Source organism: Paramacrobiotus metropolitanus, unplaced genomic scaffold, assembly GCF_019649055.1.
Source record: "Paramacrobiotus metropolitanus isolate TYO unplaced genomic scaffold, Prichtersi_v1.0 Parri_scaffold0000043, whole genome shotgun sequence".
NCBI classification, from domain to species: domain Eukaryota; kingdom Metazoa; phylum Tardigrada; class Eutardigrada; order Parachela; family Macrobiotidae; genus Paramacrobiotus; species Paramacrobiotus metropolitanus.
This window is the reverse complement of record NW_026570263.1, coordinates 144910-167531: the sequence shown is the minus strand read 5'-3', so window position 1 is coordinate 167531 and position 22622 is coordinate 144910. Positions and strand designations below refer to the sequence as shown.

Sequence of the window (22622 nt, the reverse complement as noted above, 5' to 3'; positions counted from 1 at the left end):
AAGTACAGTGCTTATGTTTTCGCTTGTGGCTGGCTTGTATTATTGCCTTTGATCTCGGTATCGAATTCGTGGTATTTTATATCAATGCACTGAACCGGCTTCATGTTGCGAGCTATACAAGAAATACCCTAGCAGTTGGAATGCCGTGTTACTCGTAATAAGTACTATGGTCTGCGTCATTTAAGTAATATCGCTGACTAAATTAGACAGTGCTGGTTTCCACGACAACGTTTCAAAATTAATGTCGAGCACTTGCGGCAGTAGGCTTTGCGAAGCGATCGTGAGCTTTTATATAAACATCTTTTCCGCTAAGCTTCTTTTCCTGTGCTTTATTGTGTTTTCTACGGATTTCCAGGGGAAAGCAGCTCCTTTCATTGATACACTGGAGATGCGCTGGGCACTTGCGGCAAGTCTTGCGCTGATCCTGTGGACTACGGGAGTTTTCGCGGACAGCTACCCGCGGCCAGGTACGCATTAGCTGTATCTTAACCGGTCAGCGTCTTCGCTTTAACTGCAAACGGAATGTAATTTTTTTACTTGTTCTTTGATCCAACAGGCTCGTATAACAACCGCCGAAGAACAGACGAGGATTACGAGCACGATTTGGCTATCCGTCGTCTGGCGATTAACGACATCATCTGGCCGGATGCCGACGACAACAGCAGTGCACTGGAAATGGTGCCCTCGGGCTCTGTCAGCCATCCCGCACACACCGAGCAACCGCTCGCTGACCACCAGCGGACACGATATCCCTAATGTGCTACACGGACCGGATGAGTGCGCAGTACGATGCGAAGGAACACAAATTTTTCATTGGTCTTCCCTTGTACTCCGAAATGAATCGTTATTCTAACCTACTGACAAAGACTACGTTGATCGGAGTCAATCGTGACGCTCATTGGGATTGATGCTGAGGGACTCGTTCAAATAGCAAGCATTTACTGGCGTGGCTGTCAGTAATTTGCAACGCTTCTTTGATGGTTCTCCTCGCTATATAATGTAGGGAAGTAAACTGGGAACTGCACTTGCTGGATAAGCATGATTAACTAATAAAGTTGACTGCGCGTCAGCGGCTTAACACGCAGTTATGAGTTTCCCCGCAACTGAGCGCGAAGCACTACTGAGTAGATAAAATTAAAGCAGTGCAAACGTATAAATGAATCAACTGCGGTGTGATGTCTGGGTCCGGTGCACTGCGCTTATGATTAGTGAAGTCTGCCGTCGTCGATAGTATATGGTTAAACTTTAATAAGTACCGCAATGCTAGTACAAACTGGGTAACAGTCTCGTGTTACGATATAATTTGGCGGAAGTCTAACTTACGAAATTCTTTGCGAAGAATGCGCCAACTACATTGAACCAAAAACAGCAATGAAATTTTTTTGCTGAAAAGCTAAGATGACAAGCGCTGGAGCGGTTTTTTCACTAAAGCACACAACTATACAGAGTAGCTGCAAGATTCCTTTTTTGGTATTTGTATTTTGTATATTCTTAAATAAACACAGCATACAATGTGTTGCGTCTTTAGGGTTACCCATCGTCATATGGTTTTGTCTCATTTTGAACGGAAACGAACTGCACAGTGTGATCTTTCTATGCTATTTGATGGGGACCTCCTCGCCGTTAGCAAGCGCTATTCCTTAATCTGGCAGCGTTTCGGCTTTTGCGATCACTAGAGTCTGTGTTAAACGTTTTTGTTAACTGGTTCGTTGATTACAAAAGGTCATGTTTTGTTCCAGGACATTGTTGGGGACGACGACAACAGCAGCGAATTTGTTAATCCCAAAGACCATATTTTTCTGATTAACGACATCAGTTATATATGACGTTGACTATAACAGCGAGTTGGCTGATCCAAGAGATCCGTGTTTTACCGCTTGATGACATCCCTGGATCGTGGCAACAGTAGCGAGACCACGACCGGCTATCCCCGACCGAACAGCCGTTCGGTGCCCATTTTTCGGTTTTGCTGACATTTTGAGCGCGCAGTATAATGTCTTGGAGGCCAGTTGTTCACTCGTCCTTTAGTGTAACACCTGAATGGACTGTCGTCCTAGATTATCGAAAAAGTTTCACTGGCTTGAACCCGCTTTGACGGTTCACGGCATGTTCGGGTTTCAGCTCGTTGCTGGTGCGCCATTCAATTATGTGTACTTTCTCCTAATGCTTCTTTGATGGTTTTCCTTCCTCATCATTTTGAAAAATGGTAGATTCGGCATCCGTCAGCGCATGTGTCAATAGGCGAGCGCACATTTTACACTAATTCACAGAATTAAATTTTAAACATTAAAAAACATCCAAAATCGTTAGTGTCCTTCGTGGTTTTAGGACGTGTGCTAAGAATACCCAAAACAGCTCTGCCTCTGACTACTGCTAGACTTGAACGTTGTCTCAAAAAGGCTGTAGATCGAGGATCTTGAAAAATTGGACACATATCTGCTTAGTGATCATTGAAGAACTGGATAACTGCATCGCCAATTCGTTTAACGCCTTAATACAGAAGATCAGGAAGTGGAATTCTTTCAACCATCGCGAAACGCTCAAAAAATTTGCCACGGCACCAATTAAAAATTATTTATTGGGAACCAATTGCAAGTCTGTGTCCATCGCGTTGCTGCTTAGTGGATTAACTGCCTCAGCGTTTCTGGTGAAGATTTATTCACAACAATTTCCGGTGAGGTAGACAGCCAAAGTCGAAACGAAGACTAACTAGCAAGTACTGCAAGACCGGTTGCAGCAAAAACAGGCTGCAAACTATAAGCATTATGTGTGACCTTTGTACAAACAAATTTATAAGAGCGTACACTTTTTATTTGTATAACCAGGCTTTTCCGGTAGCTTTACATACGACCGGATACGAATGAAGCATGAACATAATCAGGCACACAAACATGCGGAAGTACTGGTTGTGCAGTGTGTGCTAAAAGGGAAGGTGCTGTTGTCGTCCGACATCACAATTCAAAGAACTGGCCGACCTCCAGAGCGTTTTAAAATTACAGATTATTTAGGGGCTTTATCAGTCGCACCCGATATCCGCCATGTACAGAGCATTGTGCGCAAACGCCGGGTTCGACAATCCACGATCAACGTCCGCGATCGTCCTCGATCCGCGATCTAGGTTCAAATACGGGTTTCGGGATAACCAGCGCCGATACCAAGCAAAACTCGGATCACAGTACTGCTTCTTGACCTCTACCACTGCTGCGTGGTACTCCAGTGTTAACACTCGCAGATCCAGCAGATAGAAGAAACTGTCAATCTCCACCGCCAGTATCACGCACCGGTCAAATATGATGACGCGCAACTTGTGCGACGTGCTGAAATCCAGCCGGCATGTAACCAGACCACTGCTGCATTCGTTGGCCTGGAACGCGGCATATTGCCCAGTGCCATTCCGCGCAGTTTCCCCGTTAAGCGGCTGGGTCCAGCACCTGCCAGCGGATTTGTTCCAGGGTTTCACCGTTAACATGCGGTGAATCATGGAGAACCAGCTCAATCATGCGCGTCGGCGGCTGCGCCATGCGCCTGAACGAGACCTCCAGTGCGATTTTTGGAACGGTCGCTGTGTAGCACTCCACAGCGAGCGATGATCATACTAGCCCAACTGAGCAGAAATATGTATGTAGAAGATTCTGATCAGAAACGACATCCAACAAGAAACTGACAGGAGCTGCTATTCTAGTATGGCAGAGAAATATCCTACCGGCTTGAGCAGGCAACGCGCCTGCAGTCCACAATAGCCACCAAGCTCATCCAGCAAAGGGACAGTTGCATCGTTTTTCTGTAGACGGAAACCGTTGTTTCCAACCGGAAATAAGTAAGAGCGACGCGCGACAAACAGTCTAATACGTAGAACTGTTGTCTGCAGAGATGTATGGTACATTCGCGGCAGAATGTATGTGTGCAGTACGCAGCATTCACAATAGTGGGTTAGCGTTTGCAAACTTCATCTATACACGAAATCTATACATACAAACACGTGACGTCACGGCCGAACCCACGATGCAGCGATTCGCTGCCGCGCAAACTAGATGTATGCGTGTATGAAGACGGTGCCAAAAATCCATCCACGTAAGGCCCTTACGTGTATGCATGTAACTCCACCCCTTTGCACGCATACAAACAAGTAGCTGGACCAGCTGCCAGTTGATCTCGAAATTTTAAACATTCATCTTTCATTTTCTTTTCAACGGATCTTGCCCATCGATATACCAATAGATGTAGAATTAACTTTCAAACTTTTTGATAGCTAGCAGGTGGCTATTTATGGCGAATCAAGACAGCTATGGCTGTTTTAGTTTCTCGTAGACTTAACATGGGGTGGAAGCAACGCCTCCTCGCACGGCCCTATGCTATGTCTACGAGAAACTAAAACAGCCACAACTTTCTTGATTCGCCATAAATAGTCACCTGCTAGCTATTAAAAAGTTTGAAATTTAATTCTACATCTTCTGACATGTCGTTTGGCAAGATCCGTTGAGAGATAAACGAAAGATAAGTTTTCCAAATTTTGGAGATCGATTGGCAGTCAGATGGGCCGATCGGCTACTTGTATGTGTACATGCGAGGTGGCTGGCACCTCCGCACACCCGGTCGCTCAAACACGTTGGGAGCCATATATACAAGCCTATTTCTGAGCGGTCCCTACGTCACTTGTTTGTATGCATAGATTTTACAAGTTGTCAACGCACTCCCCGTAATATGCGACACCCACAATATGCTCGTTTTCACCTTCCGCAAGAAGAACACGTAGCGATACTATCAGTAACTGCTAGATGGCCACAGACGTCAAATCTAGGCAACAGCGCTATCCGTGCAGTCATGCGACACGTGAGCCGCCGATCCAATCGGATTTTTGAGGATATTGCGCACGCTTGCCTGGGAGCGTGCAGGGACTTTGATTGTCGGAACCGTGGGAATGACGTTTATCCGGCAGTGCTCACTTCATTATCAAAATGGTGATTGCTGTAACTTCTGTGTACAGTTCATACGCAAAGCGACTGCAAATGTTTTCTTTGAATGTTGCTCGCGCTTTTGTATTTTCTTTGTGCTTCTTTAATTCAGTCAGAAGTACCGTAGTATTTTGTGAATACCACGGCGATACGACGATGCGGTTGACACTCGCGGCAAGTTTGCCCTGTCTATTGTGGATTACTACGGCATTTTGCTCGCCGTCAGGTGAGCACCAGCTGTATTTTTGTCGGAACTGCACTTTACTGTACATGCCTTGCTTGTTCATTGGTCCAGACGACCAGTTGGTGTGGCTGAACGACATCATCTGGGACGACGAGGACAGCAGCGGATACCGGCATTTTCTTTCCGCTACGGGCTACCTCTCACCGAACGGCTACTGGCCCAACAACGGACAGGGTATTCCTTACGAACTGAGGGGATTCAGTGAGTTACTCGTATAAGATCTAATTTTGATGCGCTGAATGCGTTAGTTGACAACAGTACGTATTTTATGGACACGTTTATCTATATTTTGTCAGCGAATACCAAGCCAGTTTTCCAGGTGACGCGGAAAGGAGAACCATCAAGAAGGAGATCCACTCCATCGAATGGCGAACCAACAACTGCGTGACCTTTAGAAAGCGCACCACCGAACAGCAGTTCATTTCAGTTGCACGCATAAACGGATTTACTGCCGTGTAATTTTATAATAAAAATCCTTTTTGGGATTTAAAATTAACAGAAAGATTTTTGTTCGAGCAGATGTCACTCGGGAATTGGGCGTATTGACGGCCGAGAAACCCGTATGAGGATGCATCATCCAGCACGAAATGCTGCACGTGCTGGGATTTCTCCACGAACACAGTCGCCCGGATCGCGACGAGCACATCCGTGTAATTCCCGGCAACATGAAACCGTTGTCCCGGCCATGGACTACCAGATAATGACGAGAATGACCACTTTCGGCCTGCCTTATGACGAGGAGTCGCTGATGCAATACGGCTTGGAAGTGGCCGCAGATCGCCACAAACCAGCTTTTGTTTCCAAGGCTAGCTTCCCGTCGCCATGGATGGGCCAGTGATTTGGTCTGAGTTTTCTGGATGTGGCTAAACTGAAAGCGGCGTATAATTGCTCGCGTAAGGTCGTTGCAGTGGTGCCGAATCGTGGCGTCTGCGTGACTTATGGAACCCACACCGAAAATGCAGATAACGAAGGTACTAGGATATAACGCTCCATTAACTGTAACTTTATAACGGACTGCTTATTCTGGTTTCTGGTCGAGGCAATTAACTGATGATGCGAGAAAGGTGGTGCAAGCGTTTGGTTTCTTTTCCGCGCAATTCGCAATCATTTGCTGATAGACCGTTCTTAAATGTCTGTAGTCGAATAACAGCAAGTTAGTTGTTTGGATTTTGAAACCATGGTCGAATTCTTGCAGACGCCGCCGTCAATGAATACAATCCAGGCACGACATTCTTATATCCAGTACCGAGCATCGACGAGCAGCCGTTTACGAAGGATCATTGTGAGCGACAGTTCTCGTCCTACTGCAACATCTCCTGGCGGCACAACATCAACGATCCCAACCGCTGCAGTACGGATCACCACTACTACGCCGTGGAATGCCACACCGCCACTGCCACGAAAGAAGAGCTCCTGACTACATTCCGCCGCATGGCGCAGCCGCCGTCGCGTTTTGCCGCTCTTCATCTGCATGATGCGCCAAACATTACCGCGCAAACGCTGCAGCCTATACGCTTTCAGATTCTCGAGTTCTCCCTGCTGTTCTGTCACACCCCACGTATGACTGGGAAACTGCGCGGGATGGCGCTCACTAACATGATTGCGTTTGGAGCCGACCGGTGCGAACAAGGTCTGGTAATACGCAGCCTGGACTTTAGCACATCCCCGAAGCTGCGCGTAGTCAAATTCCAGAGGTGCGTCATACAGTCGGTGGAGGTGGACAGCTTTTCGTATTTGCTGGATCTGCGTGTTGTGACCCTGGAATTCGGCGCATCCCCGCTGGAGATCAAGAAGCAGCACTGTGATCCGTGTTTTGCGTGGTACCGGCAGTGGTTGTCTAGGAACCGGTTTCTCACCCAGCGGCGACGCTGGGGCAGTGTTTATAAGACCAACCGCGAACTGAACCGTGGCATGTGGAGCCAGGGATTTGAGCCCAGTGATCTCTATAAAGCGGAAGTCCGGTGCGACTAACACTAAACCACGCAACCTGTTACTGCATTATTTCTATTCTGAAAATACAGTAAATATTATCGTATCCACTCCGTGCATGACATTGTACTATCTACGAACGAGCGTTTTACACTTTACAGCTTAGGACTAAAATGACGCATAATCCCATCCAAAGCATTCCGAACGCATGCGGCGCAGTGCGCTGTACGACTCAGCTAAAATATCCGGTTGTCGTACAAGTGCACTTGCCACATGCGTACGGATATCTGGGTATGGGGTTATGCGTCTTTAGTCCTAAGCTGTACGGTGCGTACACGTACGTACACGGTACATCTATCCTATCAGCGCTTATTATGCGGAATCTTTTTTTCTTCGTTTTTGGATTGTTTTTCTTAGTCACTATCGTAATATATGTAGAAGTACGTATGTATCAGTATCGGGAACTACGCATCTTTATCGTAGCTCGACATCTCGCAACTGAACATGAACCCTAGTAAGTACTTAACTGCAGGGAGTACATCATAGCGTTGCTAGGTAGGTAACACTGCAGAATCTTGAGAATCTCGTGTACGTACTTGTCGTACGTACACTCGTACATCACAACTATTAAAATAGATTTTTGGACAATAAGATGACTGCCGGCAAAGAGGAATAAAAGTGCTTATTAGTGGTTTTATAAAAGTGGTGGTTTATGAATGCATGACGATACCAAAGGCAAAATAGATAAAAACAACAATTAATTTTACGTACCGTATTCGTACGTAAATTGAAGTTAGGTGAGAATCTTTTACGCAGTGGCGAATTTAAGAGGGGGGGCTCCCGGGGCTAATACCCTCCGGGTGACTCGGACGTCAAAAAAATCTGCAAGAGGGGGGTACGTTGCGAATTTTTTTCGCCGGAGGTCGCCGAAAAAGCGAGAGCATGATACCCCCTTTGGTGTGAGTTCTCTAGCCTCTTCGTCTAAACCCGTCTGATTCGCCACTGCTTTTACGGTAGTCTACTCCTGGTGCAGGATATTTCTGAAATCTGTAAACGTTAATCAGAGTAAAAAAAACAAAGAAACAAATTACAAAACTGGTGGATTGTGGGGCCATTCGACAAATTAATTCTTCTTAAGTTTGCTGCAATCCAGTGAGAAGTGTATTAATCAGTTCCTTTAATCATACTCGTACTCTTGAAACTCAGTTCCAGAATCTGCAGTGTCCAACCCAAACGCCAATGCGGCTGCTTCCAGATCGTTCGCCAGCTGCTCAGCACTAATCCCGGTTGCAGCTCTCATGCATTTCTCTCCAGCCAACGCTACTGTATAGAGGCTGGTTTTGGTGTTATACTGGAAATGGCTCACAGGACTGAACATACGCTTGCTTCTCGTGGCCATAAAGACTCGGCCAGCAGTGTTACTGTTGTCAGCGGGTGCAACAGCTGGGGCTTTGTGCGCTGCTTGCGAGTGTACGTCGTCGTCAATAAGACGGTTTACTGGCGTCCGTGGAATAGGTTTCCAAGGGCACTGACGAAGAGGTGCGGGTGGTCTTCCTTCCTTATCCTTCAGCATGAAGAAGGTGCCGGCAAAGTGGAAATTATAATGATTGCGATCAGCCAAGTTAACTTTATACTTAAATGCTGGCAGATAAGGTGGTGCCACTTCGTATACTGAAATGTCCTGTGTAACGCCCTCCTCGTAACTCATATTACACTTGGAAGCACAGCATCGGTGTTCCTTCCGGAGTTGTTTCATTTGAAACCAATAAAGAGACTGACGGTCACGTTGACGAATACCGCCATCGTACAGCACGGATTTGAAGAGTAACTGGAATGGTATGGCACGATAGGCGTACAGGCGCACGAGAAAGGTGTACATCTTTAGGTTCGAAGAGCGGAGATACTCGCGGATAATCAGCACATCCTGGTCAAAATCGTAAGATGTCTGTCGGGACGTTGATGGTTGCCCTTCGGCTGAGACGTCATCGAGTCTAGCGCTCATAAGTTGATACACCCTCTCTTCTCTTTCGCTATCAGCTTTAATGCGAGATTCTGATAAGTCTTGCCGGTGTGCGTCACATAGCAGGAGGTCGCCCTCGTGCTTCCTCAGCCGGCTGATTTCTGCTGCGATTAGCAGGATCTGATGCGCTGCTTCCTTAATGTACTGGCCGTTAGTTTGGAAGGAAGGCTTGGTGTTTCCAAAAAATGGTGCAGGCCAGGTGATTTGCACGTCAGGATAATGCTGTCCATTTCGAAAGTTGCCTTCAGCGAACATTACGTTGACGCGGTCATCGGCTTCACGGTTGATTCTTCGATTTTTCTGCCACATCCATTCGCACAGCCAACACGGTCGGTATTCCAGATAAGAACTTTGGAAATCTGAAATTCAGTTGCATAAAAATAAAAAAGCAGGATTAGATGCAGTGTTTCATACATGTGCTGACTAAATGGCGTATTAAAATGGTATAGCCGCGATTAAAGGTCCAGATGCTAAAACTTCCGCCTGCTTTTTTAACCTATCTGATTGGATTTGTGTATCAAATACTAAAAATTCTTCTTTATTGGGCAAAAGGCCATCAACATAACAAAATATGCATTCGTGTAATACTACGTACTAATACTACTAAAAATTGTAGATGGGATAATAGGCTCTGGTTTCATAAGACAATCACAAAACTATGCCGAAGCTTAGAAAAGTAGCGCTTGAGTAGATATAATGGGAGGCATCAGTAGAGTTCTCCTACCTTGACATTTCCAGCACTCGCTGCGATGACGCAGCGACCGCGTGGATCCGGCACGAAATTCCAGAAAATAGTGTGCCGCTGGTAAGACCAGGCAGGATACAATCCCGTTAATGGCCAGTAGCCAGATTGCCGACGGACCAAGGGTGTGTTCATAGAGCCGTTCGCTTCGACAGCAGATGTCTCTGTTCCACTGAGCCTGCGTTATAGTCACATAGACAGTTAATGCTGCCGTTTGTAACACAACCGCCAGCACACAGCCCGCGCCGGTTGTGGTTGTTGTTACCGGGACCAGGAGAAAATAACTGGCTGTGCTGCACAGCTGGCTGCAAAAGGCATATAACGGCCCCAGACGTCTTTTCAAGAGCGAGGAAAACGTTTTTACATGCCCGTCTTCGTGTCTGTTTTTGTCATTTGGTGGCGCACGATATTTCCGTCGGACCAGGAGATACGAGCCCAACACAAAGGTCAACACCATAACAAACTGCAATAGCACAACCATAGCTGCCGCCAACCAATTGTACCGTATTAACAAAATAATTAAATGGTAACGGCACGCAATGTAGAGGAAGTTGCTAAGCGATCCATACAGTAAAGAAGACAGGGGTTTCAACAGCTCGTTAGCTTCCCATAAACTGAGTCCATCCTTGTTCTGGAACAATTTCCTGTTAAATGCGTATTTTCCGGGGAGCTGTGCCGCCGATGGGAAGTATTTGGCAATTGACAGCAATGAAACGACGGCTGATGCACAAGGTATCCACCACACCGGCTGCAAACCGGTTCCCAGTAGAACCAGCTGGATGATCAGCTGCAGACTGGACTCGTACTTAATCTCCGCTAATAGAGCGCGTTGCAGCAGGAGATCGTGATATTCGATATCGATTTCGTCGAATTGGTGGCGCTGTAGACGATATTTCGTGATAATGTTGGGAGCATCCCTCCAGGCAATGTAGAACTGTTTCCACCTAAAACAAAATTCAGGCAGGTGTACAAATGACCTTTGAAATATATCTGTACAGATATATGCGCAGCGGTAGTATAATGCTTTATAATTATTAACCTGGTCGCTGCCCCGCTACGGAGCCAACCAAATACTTAACTAAACCGGATAACCTAGGAACACCATAGATTTGCATAGTCGCTACGGGCACAATAGCACAACATTCATGACACATTCATATATACAAGTACGTACAGTCGGTACAGATATTATTATTATTATTATTATTATTACGGCACAAGAGCAGACAACCCCGAAGGGACTTCAAGTCTGGTCGAACAAAAACAATTTTCCGCTAACAAAAACGTTTAGGAGAGTTTAACAGATCTGAGTAGAAATTTGAAAGAAGGTACAGAACTGGCTTCGAGAATTTTAGGATTAACAGCAAGAAGTTTATCAAGAAGACGCTTCAGCTTTATTATTATTATTATCACGTTATCACCGTACATGTATGTTCATATGCACTACAAACTTCCGGGAACATTTCGGATCCCAAGACGAAAATCCCGAATCAATTTATCCAAATTTCAGATAAGAACCGAAACTAAACTCAGACTAGCAACGGCATGGCTCACTTCTGGTAAATCTGCAGTCATGCAAAGTGGCTTGGCCAGCACAGTACCAGGAAACTGCCGGAGATATTTTTAACTGTGCAAAGTGCAAAGTTGCCGGCTGGGGAAAAATGTGACTTTTTCCATCCATCTCCAGCAACAAGGGAGCGAGCTAAGTTCTATAGTCTTGACCTTACCAATCCTACAGCAAAATCGTGTTTCTGCTTTTCTGAAAGTCTAAAACCGGCGCAGATTGTAGAGTAAGGATATACTACAGTAGTATCTGTAAAACACTACTATCTTACCGGTAAAACAACGACATGGGAAATACATCGGGTTCAATGACCAATCTTGACCGCCACGTAGGCAAAAAGGCGGCTTGCATAGTAGAGTGGTGTATGCTGAATTTCTCTCCCGGTTTATCCACCAGCAGCTGCTCTTCCGCTCGGACTAAATGATGGCGGGCCAGTCGCCAGTTAATTTGCGACACCGCATACGCATCAACATCTTCGTAATAGAAGTCGATGCGCTCTTTGATAAGGGAAAATACGAAGGGAAGGAAAGGCACCGTCGAGATAATTATTAACCACCACACCGATATGTCACAGGGATTGTATATCCATAAAGTTATTATAGAAGCGAAATCGGTCAAAATATCCACAATCGGCAGAATAACTGCACCGAGCCCAAAGAGCAGTATCAAGCGAATCCATTTACACTGCTGGGATTTATGGTAAAACACTTCCGGGAATCCGTACAGCCTGTGCGTGCCATCATCTCCAGCACACGTCTTTACCTTGTCCATGGAGCACTGGCTGGCTTCGGAACGCAGCAGTTTCTTCCTTACAATCAATGTTGGTAGAACAGTAGCGTTTTTCTTACACCGGCAGCTGTGCGCTTCTACGCCGAAACTCGAAAGTGATCTTGTTAAAACATATGCCGTACAATAAAAACAGTCCACCTGAAAAAAAAAATTAAAAATGCATTCATCCCTGCGGGCCTGTATGTAGCAAAATTGGAAAGTCTAAAACTGTTTTTACCAACCATGTACCTGTTTCCGGCTTATGATGACTGTGAGTCTGTAATTAATGTGGGCAGCAGAAAGAGCTAGGGTTGTGACTGACGTATCAATGCCGATTCAACGTTTGATGGTCAAGTTTACACGGCGTAGGAATTTGACTGATGAGATCATTAGCGTTTGCTACGGCAGCTGAATGGCCGTGCACTTGTACACTGGCAGCTAGTTTACTTGGTTACGTACGGTATTGTCACTTGTCGGTGCAGTATTAGTGCGATGTACTGTAATTTCTGTTACGTTAACTGGGACAAACTCTATTTACATAAAAATTTGTATTTTTATGTTTATTTTCTGAGTGAAATCGGTCAACTGTATCTGTTTGTGTGCATGCGGAGTATTATTTATTAATAATTATCTTAAAAGGTTGTTTACGAGTTTATAGAATTCTAAAGTAGGAAATTTTGAGGGGTCGGTGTTGTCTCTGTAAATTTAGCTCACATACTGATCGCATATGTACTGGAAACAATGCAAACCGACCTATGAAAATTATTGTTGCTGGAACTCTCACGACGGAAGACTATCGTATTTGGTTTAATATATAAACTATATTTTATATGTACTAATAACCGCACAGTCCGTACTAATAGTAATAGGCTGCACATTAGCAGTTGCTGATCTCTTCTTATCTGTCAAGCCATAAGAAATTAATAAAAAATAAAGCGGCAACGCAAGAACACTAGAAGGGAATTATTTATCTGTATACCGTGAAGTGCGAACCCACTGAAAAAGAAAGCTGCTCTTTTCCGCCAAGCCAAATTAAGTATTTTATTCATGCTAAGTACTTTATTACTGAGAAACAATTAGGTATACAAATATATATGCAACCATATATACGTATATGCGACCGCTTATGCTATTTTTTGAGACTGTTAATGGCAATTACTTTTTATCTACTCATCCGATTTTGTTCTCATTACAAATTCGGAATCTGCTCGTTTTTATTTATACTTTGGTATAAAGATTTGCCCAAAAGTGCTTTGGACATTTTGCCCGGGGGAAAATTTACATTTAAGCTTGCAAAACAGTTGTAAACCAGTAAATTTCCAATTTCTGTAAGCTCATAGTATTCTTAAGTATGAAGATGCTTAAAATTTATCTGGCATACCCGGTTTTGGACGTAATTTTTTCTGATCTCGTTAATGCATCTTTTTAGAAGCTGGCACTGTCTTGCCGCGTTGCAGAACATGACCTTTCCGCTGGTAGCAGTGTGCTTTCTTTATTCTGTCTGGGGTTCCGGCACTCGTACATCTACTTTGTGTTGTTCGTGGTAATAAAGATCTGAAGTCTGGACGAACCCGTGATACCAGTTTCTTACATAACCGAAAAAAAGTATAAAAATTTAACAAAACTTTTCCTATTATTTGGCCAGCGCAATGCACTCGTATGTTGTTCGGGTTAGAAGCAGAGTACGGTGTGTAAGTGCTTGCTCTGGATTTTGTGAACTTGTTGATCGAGTCGTCCGTTAAAAGGCTTTTCTCGCCCGCTCCTTTATTTTGTAAAATGCGATGCAAGCCGCTAAGCGCCAAGCGGTCGTATTTTGATGTTTTTCGTATTCGTGATGGTTGTGTTCGTGTTGAAAGTGGTATGGCACTGGTTTGCTTAATATAATATTATTAATAAACTCTCAGCCGTTGCCTTATCGACGACCCGCTGTTAACAAAAAAATTCTAGTAATTTTCAAAAACAGCAGAAAATTCCAGAAAAAGTAAAACATAATGAGACTAACTAATGCGTACAAAAAAGTATTGTATTCAAAATTACTCGTCATTGTCAGTGCCCAAGAGAGACTCGGCTTCCGTCGGTCCATAACTTAGCACCGGCTTCTCCTCTTCCTCGGGAGCCGCACCCGCCATCTCCATCTGCCGCTGCAACCGCAACTCCCTCCGACTAGGCGCTAACGGCCGCTTCGGATGGTTCACATGAAATACCAGCATGCAGACACTGGCCACCACCGCCACGGCCGACAACCCACTGAGGAGGATGAGAAACTTGGCCCACACCCACTCCGACATGGAGTCGCCGCGGTCCACCAGCAGACCGGCGCCGGTGGTCAGCAGACCGACGCAGATGTAGCGGAAGAACTTGCTGACGCCGTTGGCGATGCCGCCGGTGTCCTGCGGGGACAGGAGGGTCCCGGCCGAGGAGGCGGTGGGGTCGAAGAGGGCGTAGGCGATGCCCAGGGTGGACGTTAAAAAGGCAGCGGAGATACCGCCGAACACGGTGTAGATGAGGAAGGCGAAGAAGGCCAGGAAGGTGCCGGCAGTGATCCAGCGCTGCCGCTGCCCGAAACGGTCGTCCAGGTAGCCCACCGGTAAAACGAGGATGCCCAGGATGTGCACCAGGCTGACGGCGTAGCTGGCTTCCGTTTCGCTCAAATGCTTTTGCACCTGCAAATCGATTTAACGAAGTATATAAGACCTGAAATGCTTTCGCTTTACTGATAAAATATTACTGGTACTTAATAATTAAATAGGAAAATATTTGCTATCTTAACTAAAAGGAGGAAACATTAAGTAAGTAGCGTAATTTGGGTGACGTACGTAGAACATTTTGGAGGAATTGGCAGTGAAGGCACCAACAATCCCATGCAGCAGGAAATACACCACCAAGAACGACCAGTACAGTCCGCCAAAACTACGCAAAATCTTCCACATGCGCCGTAAATGCTGTTTGGTTTCCGTCTGCTTATCCAGATTGTACTGGTCGTCGATGCGGCCCATGATAATAGACGCCACCCAACTGAACACCGTTAATATTAACGCGATCCACAAGCAGCCGCTCATACCGATGCTGTCCAGCACGCCACCAACTACAATCGCAATTTCATATCTCATATACATATGTACGCTGGTTAGGCCGGCCAAACACCTGTACCTAAAAGGTAATTTGTGGCACTGCCTAGTCGAGACGCTAGCGTGGTAATCGCCGATGACAAGCCCAGCTCGTGGTAGACGAACCATGCCGACACCAAGTTGCCGGCGGATGTAATAGAGGCGCCTTGACCCAGACCAAAAATCGCTCGACCAAACAGTAAGAGAGGATAAGCAGTAGAGGTTAATCCGTAGCTCCCAACGAGGAACATGGCCCTGCAACAAGCATGTACAATGTGCAAAGTAGAACCAAAACCATGATCGTTTGGTGTTAGCACATCTCAGCAAAATGCTGTCAAAAGCATTTTTTTAATTTTCATTAAGAGGAAACATTATATTTTTTAGTTTCCATATTGGATTACAGAATATTGTAAATTAAAGCCGTGTATGTGTCGCAAAAAGTTAATAAAAGTATTGCAAGTATTGCTGGGTATATGGGAAACTGGTGCTGCTCATTTTTCTTGAAACTGTGCAAATAAGGAAAACAAACAAGGAAGTAAGTTGAAGTCAATGAGGAAGTACAGTTTGTCACCTACGATCCGGCCATCATGAGAACGTTGGAGGCCCACAGGATAACACCCCCTCCGTAGCGTCCCATAAGGATAGCAGTGATGAAGGCCGACACGGCGGAGGCCCAGGTATGAGCTGTATACAGGGAGTTGTACATGCTGTCGCTTAAATGCAGGCAGTGGTCGGTGTGGTTACGGCAGGCTGGCGAACTACCGGTCAGCCGGCGCACAATCACCGAGGGAACGTCGTGGAAGAAGTCCTGCGCAAAGTAGATGACACAGCTGCACATTAGGATGGACCAGCGCGAGCGGATCACCGACTGCACGCTCAGCAGCGGACGCGCCATATCCTAGGTATGCTGTCTTCGTTAGCAGTTGGATCATGGAAGAGAGCGCATTTTTAATGGTGTGATAAAGCGTCCGTAGATTTACAGCTGCCTGAAATTTTATTAGTGCAGTTTGTCGGTGTTTTCCGTAAGCAGTTTTTCAAGCCAACTTGCAGAAGATGAATATGAGAAAACCTGCGAACACTGCTAATAGCTGGAGGCGATAGCGTAAGTCTTATATTTTCGTTGCTCCAGGCGCTTTTTTTTTGCAATGAGAAGCTTTATGAATGGCTAAAGTATGCGGTGTATATTGTGGCACCGCTCGTACAGTCAAATTCGTATCGACAATGCAATGATATACTTCGTATTATACTTACGCGTAATTTTAAAATGCAAAGATACCACGTTGTACACAGAACTTGCAACATTAACCCATGAAGAAAAAACATTAGATATTAAATGCGCTATGCTCTAATAAAAGGCTTTACTGGGGTAGTGTAATAAACGCATTAGATTACAAAGTACAACATGATTATAAAGTACAACGTAAACTTTAACGTGGAAAAGGCTCATGTTTTTACCGTTTGCCGCGCAGCTGCCGCGAATTCTAAACCGGCGATTAAAAATACGGTTAATTTTAGGAACCGCAATACTTTCGTAAGTTCATGCTCTGTCCTTATGGATGCACTTAGGTGCCGATATTTACTGCAGTATTTTAGTTTATTTATTATTTCAGTTATTTATTGTTAAGTGCCCACACTTCTATGCCGATCGATCACTACAGTAATCAGCGCCCGGACGGCATGACGCTGATACCCGTGCGTGATGGAAAAGCGGTAGTCTGGGATGCTACCTGTTGGGACACCGTGGCTATGTCGCACGTGAAAGCCAGCTCGAAGAAGTCAGGCAGCGTGGCCCAGCTAGCAGAAGACTTTAAGCGGCGGAAGTACGGCTTTGTAGAGGATATGGGATACATGTTCTACCCTCTCGCAGTAGAAACATTTGGAACTTTTGGGCCTGCCTTTGCTGAGATGATACGCTTCGTCGGTAGGAAAATCCGCGATTTAACCGGCGAATCTCGATCCACTGCCTTCCTTAGACAACGTTTCAGTCTCGCTGTTGTTAGAGGAAATGCGGCCGCTGTCTTGGGTACATTAAATGCACGATTGAAAGTTGGAAATGACTGTAATGATTTTGGTTGTTTCTTCAATGTGTAAATTCGGAATCTTTAATTAGTATCTACCAGCGCAGGCTTGCTGTTCTGTTAATAGGCTATTGCCCGAATAAAAGAATAGTATCAGTGTCTTTAGTGTTGTCCTTTCGTTTTAAATGGTGTCTACCTTCATTTTTACATCATTATCCATGACAAGCGAAAATAAAAAGATTACATTTGGAGGTCTCCAATTGGGAGATTTGAAAATTAGACTGTGCTGCCGACTGAAGCTTGCAAACTTATGCACGACGCCATTCTACTATCCTACACTCCCTAGTTCCTCATGCAGCTTCGGCTCTTGTGTAAAATTCTTTTTGCAAGGACACAAGAGAAACGGCGTATGTACTCAGCTTCTGAAACAGTGGATCAGTACTGAGCCGTGCAGGAACCGTTGCATGGGTCGGAATCTTGACGAAGTGTACTTTGTGTTGCGGTGATTTTGTTGTACTTCAGTGCGGAATCTGCTGTATTTCTGAACCTGCTACTCTCAACGTAAATGTACCTAATTTCAACTTTATCGCCGAAAAGCGCGAATGCCGTTATTTCTACCGAGCTTATTGAAAAGTATTTGAGCAATGTGGATCCTTCAAGTCAGTTTGACTGTCGCTCAGACATAGGTTTCCGGAAGCAAATTGCTCATAATTATAACATAACACGAATATAAGGTATTTGCGCGGGGTCTGCTTTCTGCTCGTTCGATATTGTTATGACTGCAGTCTGAAGCAACAGAAAGAAACCGACTAAAAGAAAACCTAAGAAAACCAACGAAAACCAAGCACAACTACGAAAGCCTAAAACAAAATAAAAGAAAACTAACGTACCGCAGTAGACCGTGTGCGGCATATTACAGTATGGTACGGTACTTACAGTACTGAGTACAGGATACACTAATTGTTTTCGCAAAAAAAAAGAAAAAAGGCGCACCTGTATGCGTACTTGTTCAGCAGGTATATCTTTGCTCCGATAGCTTTTGAAACAATGGGCCCTTGGGAACCGGCCGCCATCGTCATTATCAAAGAATTGGGCAAACGACTAGAACAGCAGACAGGGGAGAAGCGTTCCCATGAATTTCTACGTCAAAGACTGTCGTTGGCGATACAGCGGGGGAACGCGGCCTCAGTTCTGGGAACAATGGAAGGAGCAGGAAGGTCAAACGAAGTTTTAATGTTGTAAAATTGTGATGTTTTTGGATTATGTAACAATACGATGTACCACAGGTGAATAAAGAGAATTGTTTTCTCACTGACGTCGACATTTTGCGTTATTTTGGCAGATTTATGTACTGTATTGACGATGAGTATGTGCAATAATTACGGTATGTTGGTACTAATGCGCAGATATTTGCTGCAGCAAGTGCTTCTGTGAAGATCGCGATCACGACGGTAACTCGTTGAGGTATATCAGCTTATCTGGCAGCTTATCAGCTTATAGTACAGTACAGTAAGTTCTAAATGGTGTTTACTACCTTTTTACATTATTATACATACCAGCAAAAATAAAAAAGAAGACATTTAACGACGATCGGCAATTAAGAGGTTTTATAATTATAATTCATTCTAATTACATTCTACTGTCGATTCAAAACAGCAACCTTCCAACACAAAGCCATCCCACTACGATATATCCCTGATTCCTCAACATGCACCGCCTATCGTATATGCCTAGCTCAAATGTTATCACAGGCAAACGAGAATGGCGTTTTCTACCCAACATATTGAAAAAAAATTACCGCAATATCTTTCCGTCAAGTCAAATTGATAAATTTTAATTCATGTTGAATTATAAGATATCTAAAGAAACCTTTCTGGTTGCAATGAATAAGAAGAACGTTCCCTATTTCCGAGTACATCCACTCCAGAACAATTGCAAAGAACCCGTTATGCAAGCCAATACGGGGAAATAATCCTGCAAAGTGACGACGAGGTGAAAGAGAGCAGAACGGTCTGCAGACGGTTATATTATCCCTTATCCCTGATCTTGATCTGACCAGCAATCCTACCCTTCACCCTCTTCCACAACCCGCGCCAGGGCCGCAGCGGAACTCGTTGAAAGCCAGTTAATTTCCGGTATTGATTTCTCCCGGCCTCTATCAAGCCGGCAATCATAGCGTTCCGCTCGGGCAAAGAGAAAGAGCGCGATTGTTCCGGGCAAAAAAAGGGATACAAGCCAGCGTTGTGGATGATCCGACCGGCATTTGTCGCCAGTCGATACTGTGCATATTGCAGCCATTGCGGGCTTTAATTGCATCCCCATTGCAGCGGTTAAGACGCTCCTAATGGCCCTACTGCTGAAACGTTTACCGTGTTGCTGTAGTCTGTTGCGGCGTTATTGGTCATTTCGAGAGGCTCATGGTCTCGTATATTAATCGAAACGCGGCGGGCTTGAGACCTATCAGCAGAAGAAATTATTTTTCTTGAAGGATTGTACGGATTCTTTACCCGAACGCCGGTTTGCGCTATCGTGCCATGATTGCTGAGGTAAGGTCATCAACTCATCATCATAGACCGGCATTGTAACGTTAAAGGAGATTGGTAAGAAGTTGTTTTTAAGGACGGGCGAGAGTCGCTCTACTTGTTTTTTGTTTCAGCGTTTAAGCTTAGAGATTATGCGTGGTAATGCTATGAGTGTGTTGTGCATAGTCCCTTCTCATGTTAATTGGGACAAATTCTTCATTTGATTGTTACTGTTGAGCGAAGCTCGCTTCGTACATACTGAGAAATAAACAGTCACTCATCATCATATAATTCTCTTCCATCGCTGCGCGAATTTCGAAGATTTATCGAGATTTCTTGTGTTGTCGAATCAGCTGATCGAACTGCTTCCCGCTTTATTCGTTAGGTGCTGTTTTAGTAGGTATTCCTAATTGTAAATGCCGAAAAGAAAAAAATCTTTTAAAGTGAGTAACTCGCTGTAACATAACCGCGATTTGTGAACAGGAAATATTGTAGTGTGATGGCGTAGGTCTTCCATATTATGCGTCACAGATGGTTGCTTTCTTTACAAAGAATACGTGGACCGAGTTAAAAATGCATTTAAAATATTAATTTATTAAAGTTCTTTTTTTTTATAAATTCGGTTTTCCCTTCTTCAGTACATGCGTAAAACAACACCCCGGCTTCTTGCCGAAATATTTCTGATTTAAGGCGTATCCCGCCCGATTCCGGTGCCTCTCGCGTTAAAGTAGCGGGATTCACTGGAATGGAATTAAATCAAACTTTACGTAACAGTTATTTTACCACCGCGGAATCGCTGAAAACACGAGTAAAAACCGGGAGATAGACGTGTTTATTCACCGTCTACGTTGACTTGTCGCCAGCGTGCCGCTATTGTCGCCGTAAATTGGCGGAAAGGAAAAAGCGTGCGGTGGTCTTTGTGGACGGCGCTGTGCGACAAAAGAACGGGAGCATCACTTCCGGTGTGGATGGCGGCACTGTACATGTGCGTGCGCACATGTACACAAGCCATTACGCGCCGGGTCAGAAGTGGTGTTTGCGCTTCTGAAGTTATTCCGGAAGCACAACATATCATGTGCCGCTGCTCTGCTCAGGACTTTAAAACCACAAGAGTGTGCTGTGTTTGAAACAGTTAGTGCATTTCCCAGGCGAGAATTTAACAGTTGTATCTGTACATGCAGCAGTTTACAGTTGCACCTGGGAGAGTTGCGTCGCTGGATTTTATTTCAACTGCGGAATTTGTTATACTTATTTATAACAAGGTTCGCAAAGCACTGCCGTAATTTTTCTAAAAGAATTTATTTTGCACTTGGAATACAGGAATATCCCTTACAAAAATATTTCCATTTGTAGCGCCGTTCCTTAGGTATTTATTAACTTGTATTGGCTCAGCTTTGATTTGTTACGCGTCGAAACAGAATGACAATTTAGTGAGCATTAATTACTAATTTCGCTGTTTAAATGCTTATTCGTTTTTTTGCTGCTAGCTTTTATTAGAAATAGATATACCGTATATAAATAAATTTTAGGATTTTTTCCTTATGAGTATTTTGTCTCGTTAAACGTACTGTACGCGTTTAATGCAGTCATATTTCAAGGAAAACTGTTTGCCTATTGCAGAGTTTCCATTGCAGCGGATTTTCTTGTTAATCCCTTTTGATTGCTGATGACATATTTGAGCGGATGAAGATGATCCTAGCCGACAGCTGAATCACTCAACCACTCCGTCATATCATATTCTTCTACAGCACCGCAATTATAACATTATGCCGGTGGTAACGGTGAGCTTTGTATCCAACCAGCTGAGCGCCTGGCTGGAGCCGGCCATCGTCACGGTGGGGCACGCCGGCGCCGACAAGACCCTGATGACCTTTCTCAACGCCCGCCTGGAGGGCAGCGGCAGCAACGCCAAGTACGTCTGTCGGCAGCGACCCCAAGTCATCCTGGACAAACTGGACGCCGCCGGGTTCTGCGTGGTGGCCATGTCCTGCGGGACGGTCTCCTATGGGCAGTCGTCGCGCGAGTATGTGTGCATGATGCAGGGACCTCCGGTTAGCACGCCGCCACCCTCGGCGCGACCCACGTTGGACCGGCAGTTCAGCGCCCTGAACAGCACCGTCATCCTGCACGAACCGGAAACGCTGTAAGATTGGCATCCTCCGTCTCCTGGCGGCCTCCCTCCGATCTCCGTTACGTGTAGATAATTTCATCCACTTGATGGCGTTCTTTCGCGTATTAATAACCACAGTACACACGCATTCCATTGGACGTTTAAATGAATTTGATTTGTGACGAACGATAAATAAGTGAACATTTTATTAACTATAGATTGTCACTAAAATTCTAATAATTAAAAATGAGACTGATTTTTGTTTTGTGGGTACAAGCGTTCTCCTGTAACATGTTCATAAAATACGATATAAGCGTGCGTTCTGCAGACTGTACAATATATATGTATGTACATATAGGTTATTCGGCATCTCATCGTTGTACCGATATTTTGTCATTTTTGCACAAATTATACTTCGAAAATAATACAAAAATGAACCGTTATACCACGAATCATTGGAAAACTGCAGCATGTTGTCGGACATAAAGGACGAGTGACTGGCTTAATCCCAAAGGATTTTATGGTGTTTGTACATACACTGTTCAGATACAGGCCTTTCGGCAACAATTAACGTGAGTGATCGCAAACAGAATGACAGCCGCATAACCTAAAAATAATACACTATTCTTATGCATACAGTTTTCAA

The 22622-nt window shown here is 44.8% G+C and overlaps 3 protein-coding genes across 5 annotated transcripts; 1 reads left to right on the top strand and 2 right to left on the bottom strand.

Annotated features, from left to right (window-relative positions):
* Positions 1 to 7795: 7795 nt before the first annotated feature.
* LOC129590935 (uncharacterized) lies at positions 7796 to 12327 on the bottom strand. The gene is made up of 3 exons (XM_055486384.1): positions 11723 to 12327; positions 9870 to 10831; positions 7796 to 9504 (listed from the first exon to the last, which is right to left on the bottom strand). Exons 1-3 carry the CDS (start codon positions 12220 to 12222, stop codon positions 8303 to 8305), a joined length of 2664 nt encoding a protein of 887 aa, XP_055342359.1. The 5' UTR covers positions 12223 to 12327; the 3' UTR covers positions 7796 to 8302.
* A 1762-nt stretch (positions 12328 to 14089) lies between these two features.
* LOC129590936 (major facilitator superfamily domain-containing protein 1-like) lies at positions 14090 to 18413 on the bottom strand. The gene is made up of 5 exons (XM_055486385.1): positions 18338 to 18413; positions 15902 to 16312; positions 15370 to 15581; positions 15036 to 15304; positions 14090 to 14882 (listed from the first exon to the last, which is right to left on the bottom strand). Exons 2-5 carry the CDS (start codon positions 16219 to 16221, stop codon positions 14253 to 14255), a joined length of 1431 nt encoding a protein of 476 aa, XP_055342360.1. The 5' UTR covers positions 16222 to 16312; positions 18338 to 18413; the 3' UTR covers positions 14090 to 14252.
* A 1162-nt stretch (positions 18414 to 19575) lies between these two features.
* Positions 19576 to 22257, top strand: LOC129590995 (uncharacterized). 3 transcript variants are annotated; one of them, XM_055486470.1, is made up of 2 exons: positions 19576 to 19890; positions 21487 to 22257. In XM_055486470.1, the coding sequence occupies exon 2, from the start codon at positions 21633 to 21635 to the stop codon at positions 22011 to 22013; it is 381 nt and encodes a 126-aa protein (XP_055342445.1). In that variant the 5' UTR covers positions 19576 to 19890; positions 21487 to 21632; the 3' UTR covers positions 22014 to 22257. The 3 variants fall into 3 exon arrangements, with proteins under 3 accessions (XP_055342445.1, XP_055342447.1, XP_055342446.1); XM_055486472.1 differs by lacking the exon at positions 19576 to 19890 and adding an exon at positions 21016 to 21128; XM_055486471.1 differs by lacking the exon at positions 19576 to 19890 and adding an exon at positions 21022 to 21232.
* The last annotated feature ends 365 nt before the right edge of the window (positions 22258 to 22622 follow it).